The 13,988-nt window shown below is 48.2% G+C and overlaps 1 protein-coding gene across 1 annotated transcript in view; it reads right to left on the bottom strand.

Annotated features, from left to right (window-relative positions):
- Positions 1-6,735: 6,735 nt before the first annotated feature.
- The window catches only part of LOC140720313 (NACHT, LRR and PYD domains-containing protein 3-like), a 343,837-nt gene continuing 336,584 nt past the window's right edge, over positions 6,736-13,988 (bottom strand). Inside the window, exon 5 of the mRNA XM_073035177.1 lies at positions 6,736-7,912. Within this exon, the coding sequence (XP_072891278.1) occupies positions 7,741-7,912 (172 nt within the window). The 3' untranslated portion in view covers positions 6,736-7,740. The remainder of the gene's footprint in view (positions 7,913-13,988) is intronic.

Here is a 13,988-nt window from a genome sequence, read left to right as displayed (position 1 = left end):
CTGCTACCACACTCTGGCTTCTCCCAAAGACAGTGTCTCATCCAATTTACTATCTCATCTTGAATGCTGAATGACTGAACCTTCTTGACCAACCTCCCATATGAGACTTTGTCAAGTGCCTTGCTGACGTCCATGTAGACAACGTCCACTGCCTTGTCTTCATCCACTTTCCTGATAACTTCCTCGAGAGACTGTATAAGACTGGTCAGACATGACCTACCATGCACAAAACCATGCTGTCTATCCTTAATCAGTCCAAATCGATCCAAATACTTATATATCCGGTTCCTGCACATATGGTCTAATAACTTTCCCACTACTGCCCAAGATCTTAAGGCACAAACTAACGGAGATGGGAGTAGACTCTCACATGGTGGATTGGATAGTGGATTACTTGACAGATAGACCTCAGTATGTGCGGTTTGGAGACTGTAGGTCTGACACGGTGGTCAGCAGCACAAGAGCGCCGCAGGGAACTGTACTCTCTCCGGTCCTGTTCACCCTGTACACATCAGACTTCCAATATAACTCGGAGTCCTGCCATGTGCAGAAGTTCGCTGATGACACGGCCATAGTGGGGTGTGTCAGGAATGGACAGGAGGAGGAGTATAGGAAACTGATACAGGACTTTGTGATATGGTGCAACTCAAACTACCTGCGTCTCAATATCACCAAGACCAAGGAGATGGTGGTGGACTTTAGGAGATCTAGGCCTCATATGGAGCCAGTGATCATTAATGGAGAATGTGTGGAGCAGGTTAAGACCTACAAGTATCTGGGAGTACAGTTAGACGAGAAGCTAGACTGGACTGCCAACACAGATGCCTTGTGCAGGAAGGCACAGAGTTGACTGTACTTCCTGTTGGGCTTGAAATTCTGCCCTGTATTCTTTTAGGAAGAGAGACAACCAACACCGGAATATAGCAACACGTAGCTTTATTGGCTGGAATCGTAACTGGTACAGCGAGTCGACGGAATCGCTGGAGAAGGCGCGCTTTCTGGCCTCTCCTTACAATCTGCTCTTATTTATATCCCTTTTTCCCCCCACCACAATACCCCGTTACATATTAGGTAATATCGGGCACTCGTGTCCATCTATTGGCCCATAGCCAGATGCTCACGAGTTTCTTTTGTTTACTGTATCGCGTGACACTAATAGTATCGGTGTAGCGGGGTCCCCAGTTTCGCTCCCCCTCGCTCGCATTCCAGCTTCCTAACATGATGTGCGTTACGTGAGCCACTCCTGACCTGTAATGGCGGTCCCGAATTAACCCCAACACGAATTAACCCCGACACAAATTAACCCCAATACTAATTAACCCCAACACTCCCTCCCTTGGCCTCCCAGAGGCCACATCCCCACATCCCTTACACTCTTTTCCGAGGCTGCCGGGATCAGGCAGGGAGGTGAGTGTCCCCCAGCACTCTTTGACGTGTCCTCCCTATTTGCACATCCTGATTTGTCTGACCTAGGGTCACAAAATATGGGTAGGGGTTCCCTAAACATTCGCAATTTTTACAAGTAGCATGCAACATTTCAGAAAACTTATTCAAAAACAACTCTCAATTTCCTCCTTGGTATGGCCCATTCCAGTCCGTGTTCTCCCATAGTGCGTCCGCTTTCGGGAGGGCCTCGATCGCCCCTTCCACCGGGAACAAGGGTGCCTGGTACGCCGGTGGAGGTCCATCCTTTCCAGTCAAGGCTCGATCTATAGTTCGGACCACTAGGGTCCTGATGCAGGGTATGCAACAACAACCACACGTGATAAAGATAGCAATTGAAATAGACAGTCCCAGTGCCAACTGTCCAAGTAGGACCCCCCATTCCCCAAACGTACGTTTCAACCAATTCAGCACTGGGTTATTGACTCCTGAGTGTTGCTTTAGCTCATTGGCCAGGGATCGCAATTTAGTCAAGCCCTTGGTTAGTGATCCGTCCGGGCCTGTATTGTTCGCTATGGACATACAGCACATGTCACCAAACAGGGCGCACACTCCGCCCTTCTCTGCTAAGATCATATCTATGGCAATTCTGTTCTGCAGGGTCATTAGGGACGTCTGTGATAGCTGCTCGTGGACGGCTTCCGCGATGTCCCTGGTTAGATTAGCCAGCCTCTGAACGTTATAGTGGATCAGGTTGATCCGGTTGACATTTTTATTGGTGGTGATTGGGAATATGGCTGAAAAAAGTGGAAAGCTCTCAAAGCCTGCAGCTACCTCGTCTGCCAGTTTATATTCGTCCGGGATGTTTCTAGCCTGACCGATAGCATCGATCCATATCCCATTGGGGTTCCTTTCCCCCCTTTCAGTGAGCGCCCTCTTGTTCCTATACCACCTCCCGATTTCATCAGGGATTGGGTTGAGGGTGTAGTCCCCTGGATTCTTTGCCGCAATGAAAAGAGGTACATTTAGAGTGATCAGGGTGCAGATCCCCTCCCAGTTTACAGGTAGCCAATTATATAGGACCCGTTTCCCACAGTACCACCAGAGGTCCGCTCTGCTGACAGTCAGCATGGTGGCGTTTTCGGTGCCAGTAAGACTGATCCGGGTAGAACACGCACTGTCAGGTAGGTTGCCCACTCTGTAGGGCTGATCCGATGGGGACAGGTTAGTAACGCAAGTGATGTTCCTGATCGGGTCCACCCTAAAGGCTGGTGGGGTCACATTGGCCGGGGCCATGGGGAAATAGGTTTCCCAGGACTTACACCCGGCAGAGGGGTTGGTTAGTGACATGAGTTCGAGGGCGCAACGGAAGGTGTCGTTTCCTTCCTCGAAGGGGCTGGGACTCATGAGGAGTGTGGGTTTCCCCGTAGCACATACCCAGCAGTCCCCTATCGCTGCCTGGGTGGTGTATTGGACCACTCGGTCAACCCAGGCGTTTGCTTCCACGTACCCTGTCTCAATTGCAATATACTCCCGGGGAGTTATCTTATTCGTGTCCGAACTCTTTACCAGAACAGGGCTGGCTGTGGGACCCAATCCTGGGTCTGTGTGGGTTCCCAGATTGATCCGGATAATTCCCCATGGGTCTCGGCCTGTCACGTCCGCCCTTATGATCAGGTAGAGCACGCCCCCTGCCCCCTGTTCTTTGACCCGCGATGAGTGGAGCAGGTCTGTGACGACCATCCCTTCATACTAAAAGGGTTGTGTATTTCTTCCTTGAGTGTCAGGATTAACGGATTCACTCCCTGCTTTCTTCCCCAAACAGAGCCCCTGTAAAGGCTCACCTTCCTCTTAAACTCATAGTAGGGTTTGGAGGACCCTCGATTGTTTGGCCTCTTATCCAGCCAGGACTGGTCTGGGCCTGTCCACCACCATACATTTATCCATGCGCTACACTCCTTTACCCCTGGGTTCGGGTATCCCAAGGTGAATGGACACATGTAGACATTATACCCAGTCCAGGCTTTCTTGTCGCCCCAACAGTTGATCACATCGCACAGGTCGAACTGGAATGTCCTACCTGTATGAGGGTCCGCATTAAGGATGATATTCGCTCCGCACGCATCTCCTCCCCTTCCCGCTTCGGCCATCGGCGCCTTACCTAGGAGCATTACTCCTACCCATATCAGGGTTTTCCATGGCGTCATCTTCCTCGGCTTCCTCCTCCTCTATGTCGGAATCGGGATCAATCGGTCTTCCTTTCTTTGTCCTAGAGCAGTGCGAGAAATGGTGCCAGTTATTGTCCCCCTCCCTTCCTACCTTGAGTGTATTGTTTGAAATTTCTGTAACAGGGTACGGGCCATGCCATCGCTGCTCGCTCCAGGAGGAGCGCCCTGGCTGCCGCAGGTAGACCTCATCTCCTATTTTTAGCGGCAGCTCGGGGGGTGCGTCCTCAGGGTGGGCATTCCTGACTTGCTTAGCTATGAGCCTCACCATCTGGCCCAGGACTCTCATGTATTGGGTCATGTCCTGATTCATTGTCTCCCAGTTTTCCTCCCACCGTGGTGATGTGCGCGGTCCGGGCATGGAGCGCCCTGTCAGTATCTCGTGTGGTGTTAGAAAGGTTTCCCCATTCTTTTCTTGCCGCATGGACATCAGAGCCAGGGGGAGAGACTCCACCCAAGTGAGCTGGGTGCCTGCCATTACCTTTGCAATTTTGTCTTTTATGGTTCGATTTGCTCTTTCCACTAGGCCCTGGCTTTCTGGGTGGTAGACACTGCCGAACCGATGGGTTATCCCTAGAACACCCTCTACTCTGGCCAAGTGTTCGTTTTTAAAGTGGGTGCCATTGTCTGTACAGACTTTAGTGGGGACACCGTATCGGGGAATCAGTTCCTGGGTAAGGATGTTGACCACCGTCTCACCATCCTCCGCCCTCGTGGGGAAAGCTTCTACCCATCTCGAGAATCGGTCCACTACAACTAACAGGTATCGGTCGTTCTTGGGGGTCCTTAATCTTGCTCCCATGTCCGTGAAATCCATACAAATTTCCTGCCATGGTCCCGTGGGGTTGGGGAATTTGAGCATCGGATGAGGCAGTGGTTTCCGGGCATTGTGTTCATTACAGATTTTACATTCAGCTCTCAAATTTTCCATGTGCTCCTTCAATTTTGGAGCCCACCAGTGATTCTTTATAAGTTTTATTACCTTGGCTATCCCTATGTGGGTGGGCCCATGGATCTCCTTAAATAGTGACGGTAGTAATGCCCTGGGTGCTACTATCTCCCCTCCCTCGGACCGCCATATATGGTGGTCCGTATCTCCCATAGTGAAGTGTTGTCGAGCAGCTCCCCTTGTTAATCCACCCCTGACGCTCTGCTTCCGATGCTGCCCCCTGTAACTCAGCAAGGTGGAGCAGAGCATCCGCTTGGAGCAACGGAGCGACCTGTAAACCTCGGGATTCCGGCTGGGCCAGCGGGCGGGGTGAGCCAGGAGGTTCACAGTCTGAGGTGTCCCCTCCCTGACCTCAGGGTGGGCATTTGAATTGCGGCTTTCGCCGCCCTGTCGGCTGCATCATTACCTCTAGCCTCGGGGGTGTTTGAGGAGCTGTGGCCTGCCACCTTTATCACTGCGACCTGAGTCGGCAAGCGGACTGCCCTTAACAACCTGCGGAGAGGTCTCTCATGCTTCACCGGGGTACCAGCCGCGGTCCTGAAACCCCGCCGGATCCAAGCTGCTCCCTCTATATGCACAGCCCCCCACGCGTAGTTAGAGTCGGTGTAAATATTGACTCGCAAACCCTCACTAAGCTCTAAGGCGCGCAGGAGGCCGTAGACCTCGGCCAGCTGGGCTGAGGCTGGTTGTGGGATCTCGGTCACCAAATGCTAGTGGCGGCAGCTTTTTTATTAACGTGTCCAGATCAGTACGGGCCCAGGGGACATACTTCACCCCCCTCCCTGTGTGGCCAATAGGGGACCCTGTAGACCCCGCCAGGAGACACCATCCCCCGGCGTGCTATCCCCGTCCTCCAAGGGGTCGGGTTCGTTAGCCTGACCTATGGACGGGGCTGCCTTTTACCAGTGTGGCTCGCAGTCCAGACCCTGTGATTACTACCGAGTCCTCCTCAGGAGGCTCGGTCTGTCGCCTCAGCTCAGGGTCTCTCTTGCCACCTAGAATCGTGAGGGCGGCATGCTGGAATGACTGAGTGGGGAGGTTCGGAGGGCAGGCACCAGTCCGGCCAGTCCTCCCCTACCTTCGGGAGGGCGGCATGGGCTTTGTGTGCCCTCGCCTCCTCCTCTGTCAGGGCAGTGAGTTCGTTTAGTTGCTGGCTGTGCTGCGTTAGCAGGGTGAGCATATGTTCTCGGATGGGGTCCTCTACGTCAATAACACCACCTTTTATTTCCATCATAGGAGCTTGGACATTCTCCTGTGGGGCTGACGGGACTGATGGTGCTAGATCTGCTTTGGGTGGCTGGGGGGGCTCTGCATATGGTGGAGGGGCCGTTACTGGGATATTGTGATGCGGGGCATGAGCGGCGTTAGACCATCCGGAGGGAAATGGTGGGTAAAGAGGCTGGTGGTCTATGATCCACTCTGGGTCTGCGGGGTCAGTCTCGGGGTCTGGACACGTGGCTGACTCCCTTGGTGTGGGGCGCGGGAGCACGGAGTTCCCCGGCGGTTTGTCCGCATGCGCCTGGAACCGGGACAGGAATTCCTTGAGATACACATCCTCATCCTCTAATTTGGCTACGGACTTGGATTTCCCAAAAAACTTTCGTTTTGCCTCCCCTCGTCTGTTTTCCATATCATTGAGGACACGAAGTTGAAATTCAGCCAGTAAGGAGAGGATCAGAAATGGTTGGTCATCGGCTGGGAACCATCCTTTGTCTCCACGCCTGAAGGCTTTTTTCTAACATGTGTAATTTCTTTTCACCTTCCTTTACTGTATTGTTATGGGAGATCGAGTGTCTGACGCTCTGGAGCACCTCTCCAGTGCGTGGTCTATTGCAGCGGACAGTGGCGGGGGCCACAGTCGCGGACTCCTTTTGGGTGAAGTCTGAATCAGGGGGATACGTGAGATGGACTGCCACAAACCCCAGTTCCGCGGTTGTACTTGCCGGATGGGCGGTGCCCGATAGGGGCACGGTTTGTTAAAGGTCCAATGCCACGCGGAAAGTTTGATTGCATTGATCCCTTCTCAGGCCAATCCCGTGACTCCCACTTTGGGGTCAGACTCATTGTGAGCTCCGTCTTCCATTTGTGTGGCGGGGCCTGCTTTATTCCCTCCCAGGCAGGGGGCGGATTACCTAATTTATCACTGTTCTGGCAGATGTTTGGGGATTCGCTGCCAGGTTATCCAAAATTTTAGCCTTGTGAACGGGGTCTACAAGGGTGCGTCGAACCTCACTTAGAAGGTGGTCTTTCTGGTGGGGTGCCTGGTCTAGTACCTTAAGTACATTGTTGGGGTCCATAATGGCATTATCTAACAATAGCTGCGATGTAAGATTAGTGCCGTGGTTTAGGCTCAGTCGCCACCACGGGACACCAGGTTGTTCAACACGCAGGTGTCTGAGTTTTGGTCACTTAAAGTTGAAGTGTTCCATGGCTCCCCAGTGCACAGAGAGGATCAAAATGTGGGACAGTCGCCTTCAAAACCTGACCTTCGCGTGGGAGATTTCTCCTCTTAACAACCGGTCTAAGGTAGGCGCAGTCAAAATCCCCGTGCACTAAGGTGTACCACGGAACACTTTCTCCTCCTCACTTCTTACCTTTTAATGCCCTGTTGGAGACCTCGGCGACAGGGTATGGACCATGCCACCGTTTTCCGTTCCAGGTGAGCTTCCCCGGGCCTCGGAGGAACACTTCCACCCCTACCTTGATGGTGTCCGACCCCTGCGGCTGCTCACTGTTAGTTTATTGAACTCGCAGTTATCAATGTTACCATATTTCTAAAAACTCTCATATACTCTGTTACTCAACACACCAATGTCTGAGTTTTGGTAACTCGAAATTGAAGTGCTCCATGGCTCCCTAGTACACAGAGAGGATCAAATGTGGGACGGTCGCCTTTCAAAACCTGACCTTCGCGTGGGAGATTTCTCCTCTTAACAACCAGTCTAAGGTAGGCGCCGTCATTATCCCTGTGTACTACGGTGTCCGCAACTTAATTCTCCTCACTCCTGAGACTTTTATGCCCATCGTGGGCGGCGGGTACCCTCACTCAGAAGACTTTTTCACGGGCGGAGAATCTTCCTAAAAACAGATTAAGAGTTAGTACTTACCAGTCACGATTCTGCACCGGGAATGATCTCTCCCAGGGTAATTTGGGGTTGGTGAGGATCCGTCAGCAGACAAGATCTAACTCAGTGATTTAACTACCTCGTGGAAGTCTTTGATATAACAGGCACTTCCTGACCTTAGTCGAGCTTGCGGCCGCAAGTTGTCTGCCGTCGGACCCGCCAGCCTGTGTTGTCTCTCCCTCCCCACGTCGGGGTCACCAAATGTTGGGCTTGAAATTCTGCCCTGTATTCTTTTAGGAGAGAGACAACCAACACCGGAATATAGCAACACGTGGCTTTATTGGCTGGAATCGTAACTGGTACAGCGAGTCGACGGAATCGCTGGAGAAGGCGCGCTTTCTGGCCTCTCCTTACAATCTGCTCTTATTTATATCCCTTTTTCCCCCCACCACAATACCCCGTTACATATTAGGTAATATCGGGCACTCGTGTCCATCTATTGGCCCATAGCCAGATGCTCACGAGTTTCTTTTGTTTACTGTATCGCGTGACACTAATAGTATCGGTGTAGCGGGGTCCCCAGTTTCGCTCCCCTCGCTCGCATTCCAGCTTCCTAACATGATGTGCGTTACGTGAGCCACTCCTGACCTGTAATGGCGGTCCCGAATTAACCCCAACACGAATTAACCCGACACAAATTAACCCCAATACTAATTAACCCCAACATTCCTTAGAAGGTTGGCGTCATTCAATGTCTGTAGTGAGATGCTGAAGATGTTCTATAGGTCAGTTGTGGAGAGCGCCCTCTTCTTTGTGGTGGCGTGTTGGGGAGGAAGCATTAAGAAGAGGTCAATACTCCCCAATGCCATTAGGCTTTACAATTCAACCGCCAGGACTTAAGAACTTTTTAAAAGCTATTATTAATGCTTTTTGAGATAGTGATTTAGATGCATATCATATTTTTTACTGAGTTAAGTATTGTATGTAATTAGTTTTGCTACAACAAGTGTATGGGACATTGGAAAAAAAGTTGAATTTCCCCATGGGGATGAATAAAGTATCTATCTATCTATCTACTTCCTCTTCGTTAATCGCAGAAGGACACAACCATGGCTGAAATGAGAAGCCAAAGCCAACATAAAAGTCAAAGAGGGGGCAAACAAAAGAGCAGAAACTATTGGGAAGCTTTTAGAAACCAAGAGAAGACAACTGAAAAAATTGTCGGATGAGCTCACGGTGTGGAATTATGATATTGTAGCACCCAACAGTCTGAGGCATTGAGAGGAGCAAAATATCCAGGGCTTCGATATCTCTTGAAAACCAAGGTTCCCTGCACCAGTTATCTTTCAACTTTTAGTTTTGCAGGCAATTACAAACTCTGCATCATCAAAATTTCACTTCTGAAGAACTCCCACTCACCAACTAATTATGGTAATTATCATAAATTATCAAATTAGTAAAATTATAAATTAGCAAATTATCATAATTTGCCAGAAAACAGCTTGTCCCAATCCACACTTGGCAGATCTTTTCTGACGCCATCAAAATTGACCTTTCTCCAATTTAGAATCTCAAGATAGATAGATAGATAGATAGATAGATAGATAGATAGATAGATACTTTATTCATCCCCATGGGGAAATTCAACATTTTTTCCAATGTCCCATACACTTGTTGTAGCAAAAAAACTCATTACATACAATACTTAACTCAGTAATAATATGATATGCATCTAAATCACTAACTCAAAAAGCATTAATAATAGCTTTAAAAAAAGTTCTTAAGTCCTGGCAGTTGAATTGTAAAGCCTAATGGCATTGGGGAGTATTGACCTCTTCATCCTGTCTGAGGAGCATTGCATCGACAGTAACCTGTCGCTGAAACTGCTTCTCTGTCTCTGGATGGTGTTATGTAGAGGATGTTCAGGGTTTTCCATAATTGACCGTAGCCTACTCAGCGCCCTTCGCTCAGCTACCGATGTTAAACTCTCCAGTACTTTGCCCATGACAGAGCCCGCCTTCCTTACCAGCTTATTAAGACGTGAGGCGTCCTTCTTCTTAATGCTTCCTCCCCAACACGCCACCACAAAGAAGAGGGCGCTCTCAACAACTGACCTATAGAACATCTTCAGCATCTCACTGCAGACATTGAATGACGCCAACCTTCTAAGGAAGTACAGTCGACTCTGTGCCTTCCTGCACAAGGCATCTGTGTTGGCCATCTCAACCCATGGTCCAGCCCTCTCTTTTTCCATATTTACTTTGAATCTCATGGCATTATGATCACTAATTTCTGTCAACAGCCCCGGATCATTTCCTGATAGTTTATTGCACACGCAATTGCATATGCAACTTCTACATTGGGAATTCTACGTCCCGATTAAGGGCACATTTGACAAACTCTACCCCAACCGTATTTTTATGGTATGAGTCTCAGTCAATATATGGAAAATTAAAATCACTTAATATATCAACCTTTGTTTCTTGGCATGGGTTTCACTGTGATCACTGGAGAAAGATTTGTTCCTCTATATTCCTCAGACTGTTGGCTGGAACCAAGTCCCAGCAATGGCTACAATATCATAATATATGGTCCATACATACTGGTTGTGTGGTGGGAAAAAACACAACAGTGCCTCGTTCACCTCAGAGCATTGAAAAGTTTGAAATGGGGACCTAAATCCTAAGAACTTTCTACAGGGTCACAATTGAGAGCATTGTGACTGGCTGTGTCACTGCCTGGAATGGGGACTGTACTTCCCTCAATTGCAGGACTCAGCAGAGAGTGGTGTGGACTGCCCAGTGCATCTGTAAATGTGAACTTCCCACTATTCAGGGCTGTAAAGAGGACCCGAAGGGTCATTGGGGATCCCAGTCAACCCAACTACCAACTGCTCCAGCTGCTACCATCTGGGAAATGGTACCGCAGCATAAAAGCCAGGACCAGCAGGCTCTGGGACAGCTTCTTCCACCAGGCCATCAGACTGATTAATTCATGCTGATACAACTGTATTTCTATGTTATTTGACTGTCCTGTTGTACATACTGTTTATTATAAATTACCATAAATTGCACATTGCACATTTAGACAGAGACATAATGTAAATATTTCTACTGCTCATGTATATGAAGCATATAAGTATTAAAGTCAATTCAATTCCATTCACCCCCTCCATTATCTGTTCTGTCATTCTGGCTCCCTCCCTGCCTGCAACTTTAAATCCCCCACTAACACTTGCAAGCCTTACCACTAGCATATTAGTCCCCTTCTAGTTCTGTTCCCCTAACTATTGAATCCCCTATCACATCTTTGACTTACCTCTGCCAGATAATCCCTCCCCCAACAGTTTCGAAAGTGGTCCACCTGTTGTTGTGGGGGATGGCCACAGGAGTATTCTACGATGGCTGTTTAACCTCATTCCCCTTCCTGACTCTCACCCAGTTTCCTGTGTCCTGCACCTCGATGTAACACACCTCTCTTTCTGTCATTTCTATCACCCCCTCCCACTCCCGGCTGATCCAGAATTCATCCATTTCAAGATCCAACTCGTTAAAGTGCTGGGTTACAAGCTGCAGCTGGATGCACATCTTGTAGGTGAGGGCATCAGGGACACTGGAGGTCTCCCCACCTTCCCACCAATGTCCCCTCCAATTTGTAATCACCAGTGTGCACAAAAACCTTGTGCTGTGCAAATTTTTGCCCAGTGAGAACAACATGTGCACACTGAATTTTATATAGAGAGGTATTCATTTCTACAGCTAGCAAGTCACTGTCAATAAGCACTTTGATCTCCTCTGGGTTTCACCGACTTCATCTTCACACTCAAACAACCTGTGTAACAGGTCTGCAGCAGTACTGAGGGATTTTCTCGCCAGTGCTTTTGCACACCGTATATACATTGGTAGGCAAAAGTTTGGGCATCCCGGTCAAAATTTCTGTTATTCTTAATAGTTAACTGAGTGGAAGATGAACTGATCTCCAAAAGTCATAAAGTTAAAGATGAAACATTCTTTTCAACATATTAAGCAAGATTAGTGTATTATTTTTGTTTTTACAATTTCAGAGTGGAAAAAAAGGAAAAGAGCACCCTGCAAAAGTTTGGGAACCCCAAGAGATTTGAGCTGTCAGATAATTTTTACCAAGGTCTCAGACCTTAATTAGCTTGTTAGGGCTATGCTTGTTCACAATCTTCATCAGAAAAAGCCAGGTGTTGCAAATTTCAAAACTTTATAAATACCCTGACTCCACAAACCTTGTCCCAACAATCAGCAGCCATGGATTCCTCTAAGCCCCTGCCTAGCACTCTGAAAATTAAAATGCATGATGCAGAAGAAGACTATAAGAAGATAGCAAAGCATTTTCAGGTAGCCATTACGTCAGTTCGTAATGTAGTTAAGAAATGGCAGTTAACAGGTACAGTGGAGGTCAAGTTGAGGTCTAGAAGACCAAGAAATCCTTCTGCGAGAACTGCTCGTAGGATTGCTAGAAAGGGAAATCAAAACCCCTGTTTGACTGCAAAAGACCTTCAGTAATATTCAGCAGACTCTGAAGTGGTGGTGCACTGATCTATTGTGCAGGGACACCTGTACAAATATGACCTTCATGGAAGAGTCATCAGAAGAAAACCTTTACTGTGCCCTTGCCACAAAATTCAGCATCAGAAGTTTGCAAAGGAACATCTAAACAAGCGAAACGACGAAGGGTCTCGGCCTGAAACGTCGACAGTGCTTCTCCCTAAAGATGCTGCCTGGCCTGCTGTGTTCCACCAGCATTTTGTGTGTGTTATCTAAACAAGCCTTATGCATTTTGGAAACAAGTCCTGTGGACTGATGAAGTTAAAAAAAGAACTTTTTAGCCACAATGAGCAAAGTATGTTTGGAGAAAAAAAAGGGTGCAGAATTTCATGAAAAGAACACCTCTCTAACTGTTAACCATGGGGATGGATCGACCATGCTTTGGGCTTGTGTTGCAGCCAGTGGCACGGGGAACGTTTCACTGGTAGAGGGAAAAATTAATTCAATTCAATACCAGCAAGTTCTTGAAGCACACATTGCACCATCTGTAAAAAAGCTGAAGATGAAAAGAGGATGGAAATCAAGTCATCATTTTACTCGTTTAGCTATTCACAGGAACAGAAATTTTGACCAGGGGTGCCTATCACTGTATGCAATTTTCTTGCTAAATGGTGCTTCAAAAAGTTGTACTTCCAAATATCACTCCTCTTCTTCCCACTTGCAAATTATCCAACAACTTTTGAAATTATCCAACAACTTTTGCATTACCACAATACACACAGGTCACACCAGTTTCTGTACTGTACATAAATATTTCCCCTGAACCCTCCCTCAAGTTACGGACAGTGAAGAACTCGGTGATGACAATGCCAACGAATATGAAGGGAAGGGCAGTACTCTGTCTCATTGGAGTCTGGCACATTTGTGATGTGAAAGCCCAGTGTTTGATATCATTATGTGCCCAGAGAGAATTGGACAGAACATGTTCTCATGGGCAGAAAAGTCCAGAGCAAGAGCAGGCGGAGCAAGCAACACACACAAAATGCTGGAGGAACTCAGCAGGCTGGACAGCATCTATGGGAAAGAGTACTAATGCTGAGTTCCCTCCGTCATTTTGTGTGTGTTGCTTGGATTTACAGCAGCTGCAGATATTCTCTTGCTGCGGTTGGAGATAGAGCAAAGGTGATTTTCTCAACAGCTGATAGAAAGATTTTGTTCTCTTTTTTCCGAATTCCTAATCCTTGCATTCAGATAGCTGGAGCTCAGCTCTGTCTGAGAGATCTATCTGCTCCCGTTCCCTGATTAGCCGGAAGCTCCCCGGGGCCGGTGTACGGATCGTGGGGCTGAGAGAGAGGAAAAAGACCTTGCCTGTGCCGTGTTTACGGGCCACAGTTCTCACAGCAATTGTCACTCAATTAGAGCCAAAAAAGCCCTTACCTTTCCGCTCCTCCCGACATTTTGTATACTGCACGCATGCGTAGTTATCGGAGACGGCAGCAACCCTGCGCCTGCGCATTTGATCGATGCTTCAAACGGCAGAGAAATTTTAATCGCGCGGCTTTATGGGTAATCATGGTGCCATTAAAAATTTCTGCAAGCACCTGTTCCATGTCCATATCTTAGTTTTTTTTGTGTGTAGAAAACTCAGCAGCTTTCTTAACGCAGAAAGCAGCTCCCATAAACGATACACTAAATATCAACAGGCATTTCGTGTATCTAATGCCAAAGTACAATCCTCTTACAAATGCAGATCTGAAACAAAAGAGATTCTGCAGTTGCTGGAAATACAAAGACGCACACACACACAATACTGAAGGAGCTCTGCAGTTCAGGCAGCAACTAAGCAGAGGAG

This window comes from Hemitrygon akajei, unplaced genomic scaffold (genome assembly GCF_048418815.1).
Source record: "Hemitrygon akajei unplaced genomic scaffold, sHemAka1.3 Scf000041, whole genome shotgun sequence".
Classification (NCBI taxonomy): domain Eukaryota; kingdom Metazoa; phylum Chordata; class Chondrichthyes; order Myliobatiformes; family Dasyatidae; genus Hemitrygon; species Hemitrygon akajei.
This window is presented reverse-complemented; position numbering and strand designations above follow the sequence as displayed.